This window comes from Musca vetustissima, unplaced genomic scaffold, assembly GCF_032173495.1.
Source record: "Musca vetustissima isolate MV318-11 ecotype Yass unplaced genomic scaffold, APGP_CSIRO_Mvet_v1 utg26092, whole genome shotgun sequence".
Lineage (NCBI taxonomy): Eukaryota > Metazoa > Arthropoda > Insecta > Diptera > Muscidae > Musca > Musca vetustissima.
Genome location: NW_026872423.1, coordinates 14,963 through 39,017, shown reverse-complemented (window position 1 = coordinate 39,017; position 24,055 = coordinate 14,963). Strand labels below are relative to the sequence as shown.

At 36.5% G+C, this 24,055-nt stretch overlaps 1 protein-coding gene across 1 annotated transcript; it reads left to right on the top strand.

Annotated features, from left to right (window-relative positions):
- The first annotated feature begins 215 nt into the window (after nucleotides 1–215).
- LOC133336609 (fork head domain transcription factor slp1) lies at nucleotides 216–1,237 on the top strand. Its single transcript, XM_061545226.1, has one exon. It carries the CDS (start codon nucleotides 251–253, stop codon nucleotides 1,235–1,237), a length of 987 nt encoding a protein of 328 aa, XP_061401210.1. The 5' UTR covers nucleotides 216–250.
- The last annotated feature ends 22,818 nt before the right edge of the window (nucleotides 1,238–24,055 follow it).

The window sequence follows — 24,055 nt, the reverse complement described above, 5'->3', positions numbered from 1 at the left end:
TTTGTTGTGTAGACTTATCATGCTGAGAGGGATCGAGAGCCGTTGGGGTATAAATAGCCCGCTCAGAGCGTAGAATAGTCAGTACTCAGCTACATCTCGTCTTATAAACATCTCTTGGTGTTCTAAAACAAGAAAACAAACATTTGAGTTTTATTAGAAACAAAAAAATTGAAATACATTTTTAAAAACAAAAATTCAAAAAAGACAATCAATCAAAAAGAACAACAAATTTTATTTAACTAAAAAAACAATGGTTAAAAGTGTTAACGAAATGGAATTCAAAAGCAACTTCTCAATTGATGCCATCTTGGCTAGAAATACCAACAACAACCACAATTCTCAACAACAACAAATGACAATGCCACCACAAACCACCACGGTTATGATCAAACAAGAACCCGAATGCCTCAAGGAACCAACTTTATATGTCACCGATGATGGTGAACTATCGGAGGAATTTGATAACCCCAGCCGTACCAGTACCCCCATGAGCAGTGCTGCCGATTCTCTCTCTTCCGGTGAAGACAAACTGGAAGATGATCAGAGTTGTGACAGCGATGAGGATAAGGCTGGCAAATCGGAGGGCGAGGGTGATGATAAGAAACCCCCCTACAGCTACAATGCCTTGATCATGATGGCCATTCAAAATAGTCCCGAACAACGCTTGACTTTGAACGGTATCTATCAGTATTTGATCAATCGCTTCCCCTACTTCAAGATGAACAAACGCGGCTGGCAAAACTCGATTCGCCACAATCTGAGCTTGAACAAATGCTTTGCCAAGATTCCCCGCAGCTACGATGATCCCGGCAAGGGCAACTACTGGATCTTGGACCCCAGCGCCGAGGAAGTGTTCATTGGTGAGACCACTGGTAAATTGCGCCGCAAAAATCCCGGTGCCAATAGTGCCCGTTTGGCTGCCTACCGCCAGGCCATCTTCTCGCCCATGATGGGTCGTTATGCTGCTGCTGCCGCCGCCGCTGCTGTTCCCTTCCCTGGCGCCATGCAATTTGCTCCTGGTTATGCCAATGCTGCTGCTGCCGCTGCCCTATATCAACGTATGAATCCCTACGGTGCTGCCTATCCACCCACCGCTGTACCCCAACAAGCTCCACCACAAATGCCTGTCTACAATCAAATGCCTCCAGCCAATGCCATGTATCCATCCGGTCCCATGCCCATGTCTGCTGAACTATTCCATCGTATGCAAATGTTGGGCAAGTTCCAAGCTAGCTAAATTGCCTGAGCATTATTGGGGAAGCATTTGTGGGAAAATGTAACGAAACAAAACGCTAAGCGTTGTTGATTTACTCTTCACACCACACTCTGTTCGTTCCAAAAAGCAAATTGGTCTTGAAATTTGTCGCAGGACGAAGACGACAACAACAAGGACAGCAATTTGGGGACTCTGGGATAGTAAGAATAAGGAAAACATCCTCCCTTACACCATACCACCAAAAGGGGCAGGATATTTATTCACTATATTCTGGTGTCCATTGCATATTATGGGGCAATAGCAGCGTAGTTAGAATGCTGGAACAGCATTTACGGCACACTTAACTCTCTCAAAGGAACAAAAGGCGGGCCTTCTTTGAAAAGAAAACAAAAAAACACACAACTCAAACGAACCTTAATGGGTTAACAAATATTTATGTACTTTTTTAATTTTCATTTTTTTATAATTTTGTATAATTTTTTTTAAAAATTTTAACTTTTTTAGTTTGTTATTAGTTTTAAGAAAAACAAAAAACCTTTTAAAAATAAAAACTATATTTCAAAAAACAAAAATTTCAATTGGCTTTTTATTTTATAATTTTAAAAAATTACAGCTATTAAAAATTACAAAAAAATATTTTTTTGAATACAAAAATCACATAAAAAATATTAAAAAAAAAATAAATAAAATATTGAAAAAAAATTTAAAAAAAAATATTTTAAAAATTAAAAAAAAATAATTATTTATTTGAATTGAATAAAATAAAAATATTTAAATTAATATTTCAATCATTAATAAAATATAAAAAAAAAATATTTTAATGAAAATAATTTAAAACTTTTGAAAAAAATAGTTCGAAAATATATTTTTTTATAAATAAATTATATATAATTTTTTTAAGAAGAATTAAAAAAAATGTATAAAACAAATATTTTTTAATAAAAAAATATTAAAAAAATCAATTAATAAATAACCACAATTAATTTGAAAATAAAAAAAATATTTTTACAAAAAGAATTGTTTTTTAGAAAAATTAAAAAAAAAAATGTATAAAAAATCAATTAATAAATAACAGAAAAGTATTTTTTGAATAAAAAAATAATTTTAAAAATCTAAATTTTTATTTTTCCCATAAAAATGAAAAATTTTCCCCAGCTCTGAAATCTGATCAAAAAGAAAAACAATTTATTAAAAGGTTACAACAAAAACAACTTTAGTCATTTGTTGTTGTAAAAATTTTCGTTTTAGTTTTCTTTTTATTGTTATTGTACAACACTAATAACACTGGAAAATGTCTTAATTATGGTGCACACGTTTGAGCGGCAACTTCTTTGAACCTTTTTTTCTTTCATTCTTTGGGATCGACACTCAATTTAAGGCAACAACAACAAAAAACACCAAAGAAAGAACCAACAACAAAAAAACATGTGTTGTGACAAATGTGTATTTCAACAATGGTCAAAATTGTTGTTGGTTTGAAATAAAAAAAAAATATTTTTCGTTTTTCTAAAACACCATCATCAAAACGGGCCCTTGCACAGCAGTTAGCCATTGTACAGCTCTGTTGGAGCCAACAAATTTCCAAAATTGAGACATCTATTGCACACTACACTCTAGTCAGTGAGTGAACGAGCGAGCGATGTGTCTTTTCATTTGGACAAATGAATTTGTTTCCATTTCTCATTTGTGTGTCATGCCGCCGCAGCACAGCAGTAAGGCTGACTAGCTCTGATCCTGTCAGCTATGAAAATGCCTATGAGCTGCAGTGTTGTGCCGAGCCACAGGTATCATTTGTAAGGAGCTATACAATTTTTCATTTTTAGGCTCTTAACTACTGCTGGTTCTATGTTGGCTTGCTTGCTGACTTGAGAAAATCGATGACAAAAATATCTTATTTTTAAAAGAAATTACACGCATTTTTATTTTGTTTTCTTTGATTTTGTGCATCACAAAGCAATACTCTCAACATGAGAAATATTAGAAAGCAAAACTGAACCTGAAGAAAGCCGATGATATCGACTAGTTTTAATCAAACAGTTGAGTTAACAGTGGGAAACTTTGTGTTTGGGAAAATTCAAAAACAGAGCAGATTTTTTTTGTTTTGTTTACATCTCTGCGGCATAAGAAAAGAAAAATAGTTTTTCGGTAGGAGAAAACTATTATTAGTAGAAATAATTAGTCTCCGACTGTAAGGAGCGTGCACAAAACTTGACTTATTTTTCGGAGACTGGTGTTCTTTCATTGTTTTAGGGGGAATGGCAGGGAATATTTAAAATTTGTTTACAAATCCGAAAGAATACGTTGGATTTGCACACTGTAGTAGCAGTTTTCTTTTGTTTTTATAGATTCACAACTTCTATGCATTTCATAAATTTATCATCCGTCTATCTGAAGATTTTTTGCCTTTAAGGGAACCCCCCCATTCTCGATTTTATTTTTTCAAGATTTTCAATGGGCTGGTAAATCAATACCAATGCTTGTTAAGGTTTGTAACTTTGCACATATATAATTGAAGATTTAAAAGAGAAGAAAAATAATTTACAAAAAAATTTTGTTATTGTTTTGTTGTTGTTTTTTGTAATTAAAGAAAAGTCCTTATTTTTGATGGCGGGCATGATAACTCCTCACTGGAACATCGGAATCCGAAAATTCCAACGGTGTTAGAAAGAGTACATGACTGGCTCTCGTATGAACTATTGACATCGCTCGAAAATTAAAAAAATGGTGGACCTTTGAAAAAATATTTTTGGAAAATCGCCGATTTTTTGATCAAAAACCAAGTTAAAAAATAAGGAAGATCTTCACCGATTGGCTTTATCCTAGTTCATACGAGAGCTATGCACTCCCAGAGAAACGTTGCAAAATTTGGAACCGATTGGATTATTAGTTTTTGAGTTATCGTGCCCGCCATTCGCAAAAAAATGTTTAGAGAAAAACGCGTTTAAAGTTTGAGAAGCCCTTCAGCCGTCACTTGATGCGGACACAATAAATCGGATATATCTTCAAGAGTTCGTGAGATTTTCACTTGAAATTTTGTAGAGACATTCTTAATCAGTGTAGATTCGAATTATATCAACAAAAATTTTGACCCCGAGAATGGGGGGGGGGGTCCCCTTAAATGTTATACATACATATCACATTTTACGATTTTAGATAGTGTCCTCTAAGAGAGACACTATTGAAGAGATCGATATTCGTATGTTTTCAACGTCCTTGTCTGAAATATTATAATACAAAAATTTCACTATGAGATTCCATTTATTAACATTTATTCGTGAGAGGCAGAACCGGATCATTACATTTTTAAAATGATTTTTTAAAAGAACCCCGATTTTTGTACACAAAAAGGCATTTTTTCACATACCATGAACTCCTTTTTGTTGAAAAGGGTATAAAATCGAATAAGTTGAAAGCTAATATGAAAAAATAAAAAAAATAGGTAATTGGGAAGGATAGAATAATATATAAGCTAAATCGAGGCCCATGTAAACTAATTATATAGATTCGGTTAAAAATCGATTGATATAGTGGCTACATTAAAATAAAGAACGGCGTAATGTTCGGCAAATGTCCTGGCAAATCCTCCATTGACCACATTTTCACTCTGCGCCAGAGCCTGGAAAAGACGAAAAACACATCGTCACATTCCACCTATTCGTCGACTATAAAGTCGCATTCGACAGCCCAATCCGTTCAGAGGTGTTTAAAGTCATGTATTCGTTTGGATTTCTTGCAAATACGGCTAAGAAGGATAACTTTTACTCGGTGACCTACAATGCCGAACGAGGATTCCGACAAACTGTCACCTTGTCGGAATCCTCGTTCGGTTAATGTTATCCTTCTTAGCCGTATTAATTTTGCAAGACGACATGCAAATTTGAACAGAAATGGCACTTTGTACAGCAAATAGCACATGTTACTCGCCTAAGCCGACAACATCGACATAATGAGTCGAACATTGCGAGCGGTAACAGCCACCTTTGAACGAATTGAGAATATTGAGAATGATATAAATCCGCAAGGCGTCCAGTAGACTCGGAACTTGAAAACAACAGCTTCGATGTAGTGAACTATTTTATACACCTCGGTACCGCCATCAGCTTTGGAATTCGGAGGAGAATAGTGTTGGCCAACATATGCTACTATGGTCTGAGTAAGCAACTCAAGAGAAGGCCACCCCTCGCCAGACCAAACTCACACGCTCCGAGACGCTGATATTATCCGTGCTGTTGTATGTATCTGAAGCATGGGTACTTGCGCAAGCAGATGTGGCAGCTCTTGGAGTGTTTGAGAGAAAAATTCTCCGGAAGATCTATGGGCCGATCTGCGTCGACGGCGAATATCGACGTCCAAAAGCTATACCATCTATTCCCTGACATCAACGTAGTCAACGTAGTATCGAGCTGCGACTACGTTGGTTAGGCCATGTTGTGAGACTGGAAGATGATGCCCAAGCTCAAAAGGCATATAAAAGCGAACCATGTGAACATCTCGGGTAATGGTCTTACAAATTGGATGAGATGCGCACAAATTTTTTTTTAGCTCGGCTTATGGAACAACCATTCTGTCATAAGCCAGCTAAGTGAGTAAGTTACACAGATGGTTCTTGAAATTTTTCTTTAAAATTCAGCCTTCTATCTTAGATGGTCCTTGAAACATATATTTAAAAATTTGAAATCGCTAACAAATCAATTTCAGATTATCGTTTAAATATATTCTTTAAAAATCCACGCTCTTAATCAGATAGTCCTTGAAAAATATTCTGTAAAAATCTACTCTTTTATCTCAGATGGTCTTTAAAAAGTTTTCCATAAAATAAAATATACTCTTCTTAGACTGTCCTGGGAAAAATATTTAAAAAAAAATCCAATCTCTTTTAACTCCAATGGACCTTGAAAATATTTTTTAATAATCCATGCTTATAGCTCAAATAGTCCTCCAAAAATATTCTTTAAAAATACAGAGGATCCTTGAAAAATAGAATTCACGCTTATATCTGATGTCATGTTCGGTCGGACAGCATGTTTTAAATTTCATTATGAGAAAAAGTGCATCTTTTGAAACTGGAATCTCCTTGGAACCTAAAATTTGGTCGACGGTCAAATATCAACAAATCTACCCCTATTATATGGGTGACGTACAATCAATTTGGTAGGATATTGTCCTTAAAAAATCGGAACTTATGTAGATGTTATTACAGAAACGTGGACTAATTAGAATGACCTTAATACTCAATGTTCTGGAAGATATATTTGGCCTGTGATATCTGTGAAAAGTTTCTATAAGTTGGAGTCGGTTTTCCATTTTTGATAATGAGGTGCTGGAGCGAAGGAGGACCTGATTTATATTACAAACATTATTTAGACTTTATGCGTACGAATAAAAAAAGCTTTGTACAAAATAATAATGTTTAATTGAGTCCACAATGGGTCTCCCCAAATTGCTCGAACTACAAGGGCCTTATGCAGAAAATTTTCACAAGGCAGAACTACTTACAAATGTCGGCAGTATTATTGCGAAGTAATGATGATGTTCCTCCTATGATCTTATATCGTTCGTAAATATTTCTTGGATTTTGGGGACGAAGAACGGTAATAATTTGTCAGAGTCTGCCTGTAGGGATTGTGTAATTTTTCCATCCATTACTATACGATATTAAATTTTGATTAAAATAGTATGTGCACCATTTAACTAGAATGGGTGAAAATTATGAGTTTTTTTGAATTTTAAAATTTGTGACCAGCAAGTCCTAAAAATGCAAGTAGCCATTTTTTAGGCAATTTACTTAAATATGCCAATTACACAGATTAATTTCAACGGTGGACAATCATAAAAACGAAAATAAATATTTAAAAATCGAATTTATTTTATTTATAATTTAAATTACATTCTCTACATGTTCTTCAATTTTCCACAAATTCGATTGTTTTCAATGTCCCTGCAATGTTTTCAGATTTATGTGATTCTCTCAGCTATATCATGATATACGGAATATTTTGATCTCATATTAAAGTCCCCTTAAATATCCCGTTTAACTTTTCCCAAAAATCCCCCTGTTTTAATCCTTTCTCATTTACCTGAAATTCCCCCTGTCCACCGGTAAGCCATAGCTTTTCTTATTAACTTTTTAGGCATGGCTTCTTTGTGGCTCAGAACGGCCAAGTGAGTGTAACTAAATCTCCACCAAAGCAAGCTTTAGGCCAACACCAACAACCAATGCTTATCATAAATCCAACGTAATCACCATGATGATCAGGTAACAAACCGACAATAATCGATTTTTCATTTCCAAAATCATTTAAATCACATATCACACCGACACACACAACCGACACACACACACACACTTGAATAATCTTTTGTAAGGATTTGTTTGGATCAACCAAAGCCAAAGCCAACGAGAGTGAGAAAGAGTTAAGCTAAAAATTATGACTAAACCGTATGTAAGGCAGGCGAGCGGTTTAATTCAGTTGACCATCGTGGATAATGTTGTTGATTACCATGATGACGATGGTGATGATGACCATGATGACTCTGTGGATGCGGCTGCTTGTTATGTCATACAATCGACCTGCTAATATTATTGCCATTGTATTAGCCCCCAGATGTATTCTCAGCTCATGAATATTGATGATCAATATTTTGGGTAGTTCACACATATTTCAATTATTTGTTCTCCCCAACAAACAGACATTCTATCACATCCATTGTCTCGTTTTCCTCGGCCTATCTCCTTTTTATTTATTATTATTTATTCTCCTTGCCTATTGGGCTGTTCACTTGTTCGTCGTTTATTGTCTTGGATTTCTTTTCAAAATAACACACAAAACATAACGAACTGGAATCAGTGATCAAATGATCAAAAGGTATTTACCGCCATCACCACCGATCGACCGACCGATCAACGCCAACACATTTTAGCCTCCTCTGACCTTTGTTGTAATTTCTTTTGCTGTTCGATTTTTTTCCTCTTGCTTGCTGCTGCTAATGCTTTGATTTGTGGCTGCTTTCTTTTTGTTGTTTGATTGTGTTTTTCCACCTTTTGATTTGGTTGCATGCCGCTGATGCTGATGCTGCTGCTGCTGCCGCCTTAATAGAGATCTCATTATTTCAATAGCCGAGTGTTATCCAAACAAATGAACAACAGCAACAACAACAAGAAAAAATTGGTAGAATAAAAAAACTCGATAACAAATCTAACAGCTCATTTAGTTTTTTGTTCATCTCAATTTATTGGAGAGGAACATGAAAGGAGATAATTGAAGAAAGGACGACGAGTATAGCTACTGCCAGAATCAGACAATTAAAACGAGGAATTTTAGATGAAAAGGGATCTAGTCAAGGTTAAAATATTCGATTTGTCTTCAGGTTAGAAAATAAAATAAAGGGATTAACTGGGATTGATTAAACGCGGATATACATAACGTAAGCACAACGTAGAACATAATATATATCTGATATCGTTTTTTTAATATAGCCTAAAATAAACAGAAAACAAAATTGTGGAGCCTTCTGTATGAATATATTAGGTTGGGGAAAAAGAAATCCAGTATTTTTTAGCAGATGGCTGTACTGATAGATTTTTCGTAAAGTATCGATCAAACAATTTCAGATTTATGCTCGTTGGAAGGGTGACATTTCGCAGTAAAAATTGAAATTGGAATTGAACAAAGAGAAAATTTCGTACATTTTACAGTTTTTCTTGACAAAGGTTTAAAGTGCAAGGCATGCGGCTAAAATTATGAATGGTGTTATGGTTCCGATACTGTAACAGCCAATTATGTGAAATTTTGGTTTCGTAGATTCCGTTCGAAGTTGACCGGCATGTTAGCTATCGCAACATCGCCCAGGAGCTAAAAACCGACCATAAAACTGTTTTAAACCTTTCACAATTGACCAGAATTGAGCAACAGGAGAGGTGTCGTGTTCCACCAGCACAACGCTAGGCCAAACACATCTAGAGTGACTGGCCAGAAACTTCGGGAGTCCGAACTTGGCACCGAGCGATTATCATATTTTTCTTGCATTGCAATTTTTTTAATGATATTTAGGGAGGATTGTGAAAATCGACAATACAGTTTTTTTGCAAATAGAGAGCAGGACTTCTATGAGAGAGGTATTATGAAGTTACCCTTAAAATGGTAACAAATCATACAACAGAACGGTGCACGTTTGGCTCAAATCCGACATTCCGATGCATGTTAAATAAAGTCCTGTAGTAGTTCATATAAAAATAATGGATTTCTTTTTCCCCAATCTAATATATTTTTCACCCTTCAAGAACCTGAAACCAAATTCAGCCTCATCGTTAAAAAATGAGGCAAAAATCTTCAAATTACAAAAATAGATCGGATACTTTACGAGATGACCGTATAAAACATGAATCTGGAATTTAAAATTACAGCCTATTCGATGTGAAAATGCGGCTAAAAACTAGAAAATACCGATACAGTGTAAAAACATGGACCTATATGGAACATTTTTTGCATTTTTTTCACAGTCCACGAATCTAGAATACCAATTTGTAGCCACTTTGGTGGGAAAAAACGATTTAACCTTTTGAAAAACCGACTATGGGGCGGGTCTTCAATGTGGATGGACCTATATAGAACATTTTCTGTATAGATCTGCCTAATGGCTAATGAGGGCATACACCTTGATACTGCAAAAATGTGCCTCATCAAAATATCGGTTTAATACCCCATGCTTCTATGGAGCAAATCCGTTTCAGTCTGACCGGCTGGTGCGCACATCGTAATATTTCTTCCAAACGAACCCTTGGCTGGGTTAAAACGTGAAAATACCCGAAATGGCCCAGAATTTTTATATAAGAATTATAAACATGTTATTATGCTTCTATGACCTATGTCGAACATATGCTGCAAATGCGGCTAAAACCTTAAAAATATCGAAAATGAAGCGATGCTATGAAAAATGGAGCTATGCAAAAATGTGAACCGATATATATAAAGTCTCCGACAAATATTTTGGAAACGGAAAGGCAAATTCATTGTGGAGCATATAGTGGATGGTAAAAAAATCTACATAAGGCCTATAATCTATAGAAAGGTTTGTAGAAAATTGAAGAAGTCATATCCATAAATATCTGCTTGGCGTTATACCTATACAAGATGTTTGAAGAGAATATAGAAAGTATGGAAAGTGTAGAATGTTTCAAAAAACTGCAGAGTGCTCTTGGAACATATGGGGGCTCTTGTTCAACGTAAAAGAATTCGACAGGTCAGAATTATGATTATGACGAAAACCAAAATTGTTTTAACAAAATAATTTTTTACATTAAGGCTATTCTCGATTTGAAATTTGAACGAGGACGCTGACACAAAAAATCGATTAAATCTTCAAGAGTTTTTTTGAGATTTTCACTTGAAATTTCAATGTGACATTCTTGAGAAGTTATAGGTTCATATCAAACCAAGAATGGGGTGTCCCCTTAAAAATGAAGATCTGTTAGATGTTTTCCGAGCACGCAGTATTAATTAGTAATTGAAAAATACAAATTAAAAGTTCATTCTAAGTTGATCTTTGAAAAATATATATTTTCCTTGAAAAACAAAATCTTATACCGATGTGCAGCTAATTTGCGGCTATGACATCCAAATGCCAAAAATCGGGCAGTGTCTAAAACTTTCTGTGGAGTGGGTTACCTATAGAAATCTGAAATACTAGATTAGAGCCATTTCGTTTATAATAATTTCTTTAAAATATTTAAAATTTGTAGATCTCGTAATATAATTCATACTACAAAATTCCGACCTATAAAAACATTTGTTTGTCAGGTGGTTTCTTACCATCCAAAAAACCCATAAATTTCCCCCTGGAGATCTTCAATAATGTGGAGTAATCATAATCCAAACCTTAGGCTTTCCTTCAATATCAGATGTTCCTTGTTTTTGTTTTCAAATCCTTTAATCCTTTTCGAAACTCTGTTTTGCTATGATTGGTGCCAAAAATGCAAGCAAAAAATATAAAATATTTTCTCTGCTTAAGACGCTCTGATAACGTAAATATTTTTCGAAGGGTTTACACTTTACACGAAAACTAGGATCCAAAAGGGAGAGCAGATGCCAAAAAATAGATACCAGCATATAAGTGTTGGCAACCAATGGAATCTATGAAATACATACAAGATTAGGAATGTGTGTAAAGTAGATTAACGAAATTATCTTGTTTTCTCTCTAACCAGGGCCCGATGATTATTATTGTGTTGGCCTCGTGAGCGCATTAAAATCTTAACACATTTCTTCAATTAACCAACATTGGATTACAACTGAATTAGGATTTAATTCAATGCAATCCACTTACCTAGCAAAGCAACAAGGATTCTGGAGGTCATTGTATTGAACGAATTAGGTGAACACAGAGAAAAAACAACAAACCTGAAGAAGACGAAGAAAAATAAGCTCGATAATACAATTGTGGAAATTATGGTTTGCGGATATTGTTTTTCGTGCGTGTGTGCGTCTGCCAAAAGAAGATCCTTGCAAGGATTTATTTTTTAAGCTAACAATATAACAATTGATACATTATCAGTTTGGCGTGCGCATGCGTACCTTTGGGCAAAGAGTATTGGGCAAGCAAGCAAAAAATGAATGTAAATCGAACTATTGAGAAATTGGGTTGGGAAAAGGGAGAGAAAAATAAGAGCATTACCATTAAGTGATCTGGTTGCAGGCCTTTGTCTTTTGCACCAGATTTCCAGATTATCCGCTCTAGTCTACTAACCTACTTTAACCTACATACAATCCCATGTAAGCATAAATACCCCTACCCCTTATAATAAAGAGCTACCGAGGGACACTACCCCTACTACTGCTTGCAGACAGACAGACAAACAACCATCCGAAAATACATACATATGTGCTCTCAATTGAATTCACTTAAGGGCTTAAGCGAATTTGTACAATTTGCTAAAATAACAAGGCAGCACAGAAATTCGCACACAATAGAATCATCACTACCACTACCACCACTACCAAAAGGATAATAACAATCGCTCTAGACCTTCGTCGTGGTGGTTGAATCCTGGATTCTGTAATTGTAGTCATGGGAGTAAGTTACTTATCTTATTACCAGGGTTAAGTGCTTGGATTACAGACTCCTCAACTACTGCCACATTTTTTTGCTATGGAAATGAGACTTTGCGAATGAGCAGCAGCCAGCCAGCCAATCGTTTGCCAAGGGGTAAGCCTGGTAAAGCCTTTACTGCACTAAATACCAAACAATGACCACAATGCGATCAATTCAATCTATCCATAGATCAGCTGGCATTTCTCACTCAACTTTTTTCCCTTGCGTTTTTAATCACCTTTCATACTCTTCTTCTTGTTCATCCAATCTTCTTTGAGAAAAGAATGTCTTCTTCTTTCGTTTCATAGTTAAGACGTTTAGTATAACGAGCTAAATCTGGTTTTTGTTATTATCAGGCCCCTGAATGTCGTCGCCGCCATCGTCACCGCCAAAAGAATGTGTTACAGTTTTATTCTAATCTACTCACTCACGCACGCACTGATATTTGTTTGGTTTTAATACTTTCATCCGGCCAATAGAGTTAGACAGCAAAAGCAAGAACAACAACAACAATAATCAGGAACACATTATATTCAAATTTTCTTTTCATTTTGTCCAACCCGAGTATGTGTATTTCATTAACAATATCAAATCATAATACCCAGATTTGAAAGGACCCATTTGCTTAGAGGATTAAAAATCTCAAAAGAAATTCGAAACGAAATTTCTATCAGCCACCCAAATGCACGTAGATTCCGATGTAAATATTTTATTACAATATCCTTTAGAATTTGTTGCAAATGCCAGTTTTTCAATAATAATTGTCGGAATGTTTTCACCCAAAAATATCACAATATTTAATGATCCACAATGTGATATGGGATATGCAATGGTCGGCCGGGCAGGCTGTTGGGTCAGTTTGTATGGATAATCCTTTGTTCAGAGATTATTCGATATGTTTTATTTTTTGCAAACAACTGTGGGTTTTTATCATAATCTTGACTGGTCAATATTTTGCAATAAGTGGTTTGTTCATTTTTTTGCGATATTTGAGACGATTTACTAGGAATGTTGTGTTATCCTTTTTGTGTGGGCGTAAGGAAATAGCTTTTCATATCAGTTACCATAATTATAAATAAAATATTTAGATAACATTTATAATTATTATTCAACTTACTTATTCTATTCATAAAAGGTGATTTTTGTAGCTATGGTTCAGACCACCTTCCAACATAGCAAAATAAAATCAGTTTTTTCTATAATCAAACTGATATCCCTAGATATCCTCTTCGCTCTTCTGCAGATAGAAAATTTCTAACTTCCTTTTTAAGGAGAGAGTTAATGGGTGTCTACACAGAAAAAAAATATCTCGAAAAGGATATCATTTTTTCTATACAAAAAAGATATGCTAAGGAGATATAGATTTTTTTGTTATTTCATGGCCCTAAAATACAGAAATCTTACTTTTTTCGACAGAAAAAAACATATATACCAAAGGACAAGAACATGTCAGTGTAAAAAATCGGGGTTTAAAGATCTATAGAATTTTTTCTATACAAAAATTTGGCCGTGACAAGTTGCAGATTTTATTTCAACAAAAGAATATGCTATTAAAGCCTGTGGAATTTTTATATCAAAAAGCATGACCCCAAAGAACTTCAGTCTATAGTAGTGATAATATTTGTATTTGATGTTCTGCATAACTGTTTCAATGGAAAAACTATGCACTTAAAGTTATGTAGAATTATTGGTGTAAAAGGAGTGCAGAATATTTTTCAAAAAAAGAACAAAAACTTTGAACAAAAATGATTGAGATGTTGCACAACTTTTTCCAGAATATTCAGTTTGAATGAAATCGGATCCTCTCTTCGAGAGTTATTGGTCGTACCAGCTAGACAGATGGACATTTGTAAATCGACTCCGAATAGCCTGAAACGAATTTGGTCCAAAGTAACAAATATTTCGATGAAGCACATTTTTACCGTAGCAAAGTTTATATACCCACATTAGCCATAAGGCTTAGGTTACAATTACAATTGTTCTTCATCTAATACTACGGAAAATTTAAAATTTCAATTGAAAATCTCAGCAACTTTTGAAGATATAGCCAATTTATTGTGTGAGCATCAAACGCTTTTCATTTGTTCTCGAAACAAGATTTACACGAATGGCGATTACTCAAAAACTACTAATCGCTTCCAAATTCAGACACGTTTCTCTGTGAGTATTTTGCTATCGTATGAAAAAGTCTAAATCCAATCTGTGAAGATTTTCCTTGTTATACCCTCCACCATAGTATGGAGGGTATATTAATTTTGTCATTCCGTTTGTAACACATCGAAATATTCATTTCCGACCCTATGAAGTATATATATTCTTGATCAGGGTAAAATTCTAAGACGATCTAGCCATGTCCGTCTAATTTGCAGTATTTTGGGGTTTTGACCATATTTTACCACCCAATTGGCTGTAATTTAGTATTTTGAGTTCTTAATAGGTACCAAAACTCTCCACCAAAAATTATGAATATAGGTCAATTTTTTCCGATAGCCCTCATCAGGGAAGTACGCAGGGGAAATGATTTTTTTTTCACAGTAAATTTATGTTTGCAACAGCGAGTTTTTTCATTTTGTACTACCGGCCCCGTCAAAATGAAATCCGGTGTACGATGCTGGCTCTCATATATTTTCATTTCAAGTACCTGTCAGTATATCTATATTCTATATATATTCAAGTATCTATATATATTCAAGTACCTGTCAGTGTTCTGCCCGGCCGAACTTAACGCTTTTTCACTTGTTTTTTTTAACATAGTTTGTGGTCAAAAATAATAAATTTTCAAAAAAAAAAAAAAAAAAATACAATGTTCCGTGAAGTCAATAATGCCAGTTCATACGAGAGATATATCTTTGTAATTTTCGAATTCCGATGTTCCAGTGGGGAGTTATTATGCCCGGCATCAAACAACAGTGAGCGGAGCAGATACCCTACACAACTACCACGGAACACTAGCCTTCTGCGGATCTATATTCATTGCCTGTACAATATTTTGCGATATTTTCGCCCTCTTGAACGATTAAGGATACAACTCTTTCTTACCCTGGTAGATTTTCGGAATATTTTTCCCGGGGAACATTTACATCATAAGTTGCATTTTTTTTATTTTACACAGGTCTTTGTTGATTTGAACCGCTGAATATTGACCCATCAAAACAGGCATTCTAATTAGTTGGCTCGATTCCCTTCCGCTTATTGTTGTGGCCTATAGTGTTAAAGTTTTTGGTCTTTTTCAAACCATAATTATCGCCTTGACCATAATCGGGACTTCGTGTAAAACTTCAAATCGTGTGGCAATAGTAATTGAAATAGGTAGATCTTTGTGATTTATTTACGTATAACTCCCACATCATATATACCATCGACTTCTGGGGTCTATATCTTTTAGGAGTAAATATATTCGCTATTGTCAAAGTCTGGGAACATTTGACCAGTTAAATATTGGACAATCTCGTAATGTTCGGGTCATAATTGTGGCCTCAAGAGCGACCAGAAAAATAGACAAAAATAAAGTTTTTGGTCCATTTCATACCCTAAAATGGGTCTTCTTTGTCCAGAACCCGTGTCAATGCAAAATTTCGTGACGATTGGTCCATAACTGTGTCGTGTTTGCAAATTATAATGGACGGATGGACACACATGTCTGGATCGACTCAGCTAGTCGAGACATGACGATCAGTGTACATAAAGGGGGATCTAAGACAAATATTTCGCGGCGTTACCAACTCTTAGGTCTGCCCAAAGCTTTAATATACTTACAACATAGTTGTGTGCGGTATAATTATAATCTTCAAAACTACCCCTTCATGAAACATATAAAGTATATTTTTTGTCGTTTTAAAATATTATTTTTCTTTGTAGTCTCTAAAGTCAGAATTATAATATTTCTATCTATCGATAGTCGTACTATAGATAGTCGTACAACATCAAATCCTCTAAATTTTTTTTTTATATAAGATACCCAACACATTACATAGAATTTATTCTATGACAAAGCAGATGATCCTCTTTTGACTTTATAAAAAATTGTCGTTTGTACACCTTAAGAGACTTCCATAGCAGGGCACCTAAACAATTAGTCGGCCTCCAATCAAAGTTTTAGAGATCGTGGATATATTTTTCAGTGTGGAGTTCTGTATTATCTGAAATTCTAATCGAAGATTTTTATAAAAATATGAGCTTCTATTAGAGTGTGGATCTATGGAGTTCTATAAAGTATGTTCAACGTTAACTTTTGCAAATGATATATGTCTTTATAAGATATGCCTCTCTCGATGGCGACCTTCTATGGAAGGTAGAGTTCCGCGGAACTTCAACTAGATGGAAAATTAAAAAAAGGGTTTCAGTAAGAACGTGAACCCCTATTTGTTGTACATCTGAAGAAGGTAGCCTTGAGCAAAAAATCAGCCTAGCAAATCAATATTGGACCATATTTCGTGGTAGTTACCAATGATCGGAATTGTGTGGCCTTTGGGCACGGTTTTCAACCTATTCAACTGTAGTTTGGTATTTTTGTGTTTTCATTGGGTAGAAAAATGACCAATCTTGGGCTACTTTATAACGCTTTAGCCTCATTTTGGTATAAAGGGTTCTTAAAGACAGACAGACATACATATATAGAAAGTGATCAATATAGATCCATGTGTTAACATAGCCCCGATTAATGGTAGCGCCCCATTGTCAATATTTTGAAAGTTTTATCCTTTTTTCGGTAGTGGTTGTAATATGGCATTCCAGGTTATTGGAATGAGGATAGTAATATAATAACATAGTCGTCATATACATGTCCCGAATGCACACCACGTGCTGAAGGGTACAAAAAGTTGGAAATATTTTACAGTCCTGGATAAATAATATTTCCCATGTAATATTTTTTGCGGATTTCACATATTTTTTTTTTAAATATCGATCCATATTAAATCTGAAGGTCACTGGACTCATATTTTTTACTAATCTAATTTACTGTAACACTAACACAAAAGTGCAATAATCCAACGATCGATTACTCAAAAACCGTTTAATTCCCATTGCCGAAAATCTCGAAAAGATCATTTATATTAATTTACCCTTTTTCCGTGTGTGTGTTGGTTGGATGACCAGCATTTGACACCACAGCACATGGCCACTACAAGCGATTTCTCGCCTTTAGTGTTTTTTCATCGATTTTTTTATTGTTGTCAACAATGCCGACAACTAAAAAACAAAACAAAAAACGCGTGAAAAAATATCGGGGGAATTTGTCAACCATTGTTCTCGTTCGGTGAACGAGTGAACTTTGCAGTAATTAAACTACTTTTAATGATCATTTGATGATGATGACGGCGACGACGACAAAAGGGATTTCTCTTTCTACCACTCTCCACATCATTGATGAGATATGATCGTAAAAGTGCGGGTCTTGCGTAAATATGAGGAGACAATGGTCCTCTGACTAATGATGTTATGCCGGCCAGCCACTTTTGTTGCCCTTACGCTTGCCTCTTTCTATGTTGTGGCTGACCACAAATATGTAAGTTGGGGTTTTTGTTTTCTCGATTTTCTTTGACATCAGATTTATTTGAAACAGTTTTGCTTTTTGAACAAAACAAAGAAAAAAGTCGAAAATTAATGCACTGCCACCATCATAACCGGGCATAGTACTGCATTCACTCCTGATGGTGGGGTGGGAAAGCAAGAGTTTCATCATAGTTTGAAAACCAACCCAAACTATGATTACTGGGTTTCATGCTGGCCGCCGGTCAATACATGTAATTGTGTTAAAACATTACAATTTATTTGAGTGCTGGCTAGCCGGTCTGTCATCCAATCGTTCGGTCAGCCCTTGAATTGTAGCACTTTTGTGGTCTACTGTTGTTGCCTCAACTCAAAATTAATTTTATATTATTTTCTCAATTAAATTTTCGTACAATTGAAGCGAGGGGGGAAATGGAATACAAACAAACAACAACATAACATAACCAGTAGCTAAACATTTACCCACTCGAACTGGCACTGGCTTGCTTAAATTGCGTCGAGCCGTTCAATATTTTTGTCGTGTGGCAAACCTATTCCCCAATTGTCCAATTGTACGGAAACCACCAGCGTAAATGTTGACGCACATCTATTTCACGCCAACAAACCAAATCACACTTTTTGTACGTGTTTTATATGTTTTTCCTGTTCAGAAAACGCACTTAGCTATGATGTGATGGAGAACACGCAAAGGCAGGCTGTCCGATTCTCTAATATGACATGTATACATTGTGACTAGTTTACGCATAGTTATTATGATGTGTAAGTATAATAGGGGGGGTTGAAAAAAATCGACGCATTTTGATAGTCCTTGGAAAGCATCCTTTAAAAAATCTACGCCTTTTGATAGTCCTTGAAAAGTATCCTTTAAAAAATCTACGCCTTTTGATAGTCCTTGAAAAATATTCTTTAAAAAATCTACGCTTTTGATAGTCCTAGAAAAATACTCTTTAAAGAATTTACGCCTTTTAATAGTCCTTGAAAAATATTCTTTAAAAATCTACGCCTTTTGATAGTCCTTGAACAATATTCTTTAAAAAATCCACGGCTATTGATAGTCTTTGAAAATATTCTTTAAAAAATCCGGGTCTATAATAGAAGGGGGTGGCGTAGGGGATGATAGATACCAAGCAACGACTCTTATTGGCATTAACATGGCGAAGTCCAGGCTTATCTTGGTCCCTCTTTCATCTCAATTGTGGACACTGACCTCCACGCGGTGTCACCTGGGGTAGCTACTTTCATCATCCGTTGAAATAGTGAGTTAATATGTGCCGCGAGTTCACCCATAAGAACTATAAAAAATTGATTAAGTCATCGGGTTAGTTGCCCACACTCGGAAACCCCCTCCTAATATGAAAAAGCAAAGAAAAAGAAAACCAAACCCCCCTAATGTTGATGACCCCCGCAAACGTATAAAGGACCACAATATGCGAATCTGCACTCGGAATGTGCGCACCTTGTAGAGAACAGGCGCAGTTTTCGCTTTGGCGGATTTAATGAAGAAGTAAAAAACCGATATTATTGCCTTACAGGAAATGCGATGGAAATGGACTGGCGCAAAAAATCAGATGATTACGCCCTGTATTATAGCTGCCATGAAACAAAACGTGAATTTAGCTGCGGATTTTTGGTTAACAGGAGAATAAAATACCTCGTCTTCAGATTCACTCTAGTAGATAAGCGATTTGCTATAATCCGTATAAAAGCGAAGTACTTCTACATCAGTCTCATTTGCGCCCATGTTCCGATCGAAGACAAAGATGAGCAGACCAAAGACATATCGGAAGGAAAAATATCTTTGGCACCACTGTCGGAAAATTCAGCATCCATGAAGAAACATCAGACAACGGCATGAGGTTGATTGACTTCGGGGCAGTAAAAAACGTGGTAGTTAGCAGCGCCAGATTCAAGCATCTCAAGATACACAAGGCCACTTGGATTTCTGCCGATCGAACAACGAGAAATCAAATCGATCATTTGATAGACGGAAGGCAGTCTTGCAGTGTTTTAGATTCGGACCATTACCTTGTGGCAGCCAAGGTACGCACTCGTCATAATGTAGCAGCAAATGTGCGATCTAATGCAACACGGAAATTTTATGTCGAAAAGCTGCAAACACAATAGATAGCAGAAACCTATTCCGCTCAACGTACCCAACTGCTTGACGAAAGCACTCCTTGTCCCGATAATAATATAGAAGCACAATGGTAAAGAATTACCCACTCCCTACAAACTGCAGCAAAAGCAACACTTGGGTACCAAAGACCACCATCAAGAAATCCGTGGCACGATCAGGAGTGTCGTAATGCTACTGATATGAAAAACGCAGCGTATAGGGCAACCCTGCGGACAGTAGCAACGCGTAATTCGATGGAGAACTATTGGGAGAAAAGGGGAGAGGAGAAACGTATTTTCAGAAAAAAAGAAGAAAAACGTGAGCGTGAGCAAATCGAGATATACAGGAGTCAGAATGAAGTCCAAAAATTCTACCAACGGGTAAAACACCAAAACGAAGGCTTTGGTGCAGGCATATCATCCTGTAAAGATAAAGAAGGTAACCTGGTGACAGATACAGACAGCGTGCTGAGGATCTGGAAGGAACATTTTGAAAAACTTCTGGCATCAAATAGTAGCAGTGAAGCGGATACCCCAGAACCAATAATAGATGATGGTATAGAGTGTATACCACCTAGCCAAGATGAAGTCAGAATAGCAATCAATGAAGAATAATAAAGCAGCAGGTGCCGATGGGTTACAAGCAGAACTATTCAAGACTGGTGGTAAGATGCTGGTACGAAGCATGCACCAGCTGATTAGTATAATTTGGCTAGAGGAATGCATGCCCAATGATTGGAATCTCAGCATCCTGTGTCCCGTGAACAAAAAGGAGACAATACGATATGTGCCAACTATAGAGGAATAAGTCTCCTTCCCATATAAAGTGCTATCCAGCGTGCTGTGTGAACGACTAAAGCCAATGGTCAATGACATTATTGGACCATACCAAAGTGGCTTCAGACCTGGCAAATCCACCATTGACCAGATTTTCACTCTGCGCCAAATCCTGGAAGAAAACCACGAATAACACATCGACACATTTCACCTATTCGTCGACTATAAAGCCGCATTTAACAGCCATATACGTTCAGAGGTGTATAAAGCGTATAGCATTCCTGCAAAATTAATTCGGCTATGCAGGATAACTTTAACTGGCACAAGATCAGCAGTTAAAGTCGGAAAGTACCTCTCGGAGCGCTATAATACCGAACGAGGATTCAGACAAGGTGACAGAGCGGTAACAGCCACCATTGAACAAATTGAGAACGAGTCTGCCAGAGTGGGTCTGGCAGTGAACGGCGAGAAGACCAAGCTGATGGTATCAACGCGAAAGATGTCCAGTAGACTCGGACCAACTGTGGAACTTGAGAACCACAGCTTCGAAGTAGTGAAATATTTTATATACCTTGGAACCGCCATAAATAAAACTAATGACATCAGGATAGTGATGGCGAACCGATGCTACTATGGTCTGAGCAAACAACTCAAAAGCAAGGACACCTCCCGCCAGATCAAACCCACACTCTACAAGACGCTGATACTACCCTTGCTGTTATATGGATCTGAAGTATGGGTACGTACCCAAGCAGATGATGCAGGCCTTGGAGTGTATGAGACAAAAATTCTCCGAAAGATCTATGGGCCGATCTGCGTTGACGGTGAATATCGCCGTCGAATGAATCATGAATTGTACCAGCTTTCTCGGACATCGACATTGTTAGACGTATTGAGCTGCAGCGCATACGTTGGCTAGGTCATGTTGTGAGAATGGATGAAGATGCCCCAGCCCAAAGGGCATATAAAAGCGAACCAGCTGATGGTTCACGAATACGATGGAAGGATCAAGTCGAAGGCAACATTGCCGAAAATGGTCTTTCAAATTGGAAAAACTGCGCAAAAGACCGAACCGAATGGAAATCTTTTCTAAGCTCGGCTTATGGAACGAAAGTTCTGTCACAAGCCAGCTAAGTAAGTGATAGAAGGGGAAAATATGTTTTAAAAACATTGCCTACTTCTTAGAAAATATGTTCTCCCCATCGACCCCCTCTAATATTATTTTCACACTCAAATACTAATACAAATTTAATTCAACTATTTATTTCAACCGGCTGCCGGTTGTATGCCTCCAGTCAATGTGTGAATCAAACACTCATAATTTCCGTTTAATATTAATTTTTGTGTTGAATCAACTCTGAATTTTTGTAAACAAGCAAACATACGAACGCACACACGCACGCACACTCCCTCCTCCAGACACTGAAACGGGAATTAAAACAAATATTAAGCAGAAAAAAATAAATAGTGCACTTACAGTCCGGCTTCCATCAAACTGGACTGACTGGCTGACAGACTGGACTGTGTGTTCATTGCGGATGATATTTGTTGCCCTCAACGTTCAATTGAGTTAATTGAAAATCGGGTCAACATGGGCCAAGATAATGAACAAACACTAATTAAGGATCATGGCACTTGACGGAGATGTTCGTTATGTGGCTGAATGGCTGGCTGGCTGGCCTCTCTGACATTGCAGCCAGCATCCATAGAGCGAAGATGGACAGCTGGTAATGGGTGGAGGGGGAATTTTCAAAAGAAGAGCTTTCAATGGAAACGATGCTATGCTGTTGTTCTAAGTCTCGATGATGAATGAAAGAATGAATCAATCGAATCGGAACGAAGACTGAATGAAGCAAATGATTTAGGCGGTATGGCCAACGTCTGGTCATTTCAATGGATGTGCTGGAAGCAGCAACGTACACAGGATTTCATTGGCTGTTGCTAACATAAATTTACTGTGAAAAAAAATCATTTCGGGGGGGGCCCGGGTACGTCCCTGGCTGGAAGTGTTTGTTTTTTCTGTGTTAGTTTTTTATTGTTATTTTCATCTAATTTGTTTTTCATCTTAAATGGCTTCTCAGTTCGATGTTTTTTATTAGTGGTCATATTGTGTGTTCTCTTGTGTGTTTGGGGTTAAAGTTTAATTTCATTTAGAATCATAGAATTACTCTATAAGCGTCATCATGATTGTTTCACTCATTTGAAAGCCAGTAGTTGTGTGTGTGTGTGTGGTGTGCCTGTGGCCGATCATTCAACAAATGAACTGAGAGACGACGACGACCAAGAAGTCAGTCTGTCTGACTGTTGCGTGTATGCACGATCAATCATTTGATTTGCTTTAATTGATGCTGATCGTGAGCGCATGTAAAAGCAATTGTTTAACAAGATTTTAATGCGATTGTGACCATCCCCATCCATCTATCCAACCGACGACCAACCAACCATTCCTCCATCCATTTATTCAATTTCCATTTATCTGCCCTGCCATGCAGTCAGTCAGCCAGTTAGCTGTCCAAGCAGTTAATTTTAAATGAAATAAAAATCAAAAGGGTAATTGAGAGGAGCCAACAACTTTGAACTCATTTCCGTTACTTGGATATATTTTTTCTTAATAAATGTTTTGAATGGACAATGGAAACGGAACAGAAATCAATGTGTTTGTTGTGTGCGGCAAGGAAGGAAGTCTTATTATGAAGAATAATTAATAATTTTAGGGTTTGAGGAATAAGTACAGTAGTGGACATTGCAGGATTATAAATGTTTGGGGAAGGAAGTGAAATGGAAACAGGTCCGAATGTCGAGGATCATGAGAAATCAATATGAAGAAATGTCGGATTCGTTCGAATCAAATCGTGTGACAATTGGGACCCGGTTTTAAAAATTAGGAACGAAAAGGACACGCAAGGAATCGAGTTAGAAAGACGAAATGTTCTACAAACAAATATCTCATTCGATTTTGCTGAAGAAATTTAATCTCCAAAAATACATACAATGGCTACAAATCAGGATATTGAGCAATTTCCTCATGTATAATAGGGTCGACAGCAAAAAAATGATCACGTCATATATCCGAACTGTGAATCGCCATAGGTAAAAGTTCGGAGATATGGCGTGATCATTTTTTGCTGCCATTTTTTTCTTTGGGGGTTTCATCCTTTATAGGAATTTTCTACCACTCAAAATCTTGTCATACAGTGTATAAGAGATCTTATACGGGTTATGATAAAGAGCGGTCAATATGTAGCGGGACAAATGTTGCTTCTACTCGGATGTGGAAGTTACTCTTACATATTTAAAGGTGCTTACGTATTCATATATTATTATATAGCGCTGATCGCTTTGAAATGT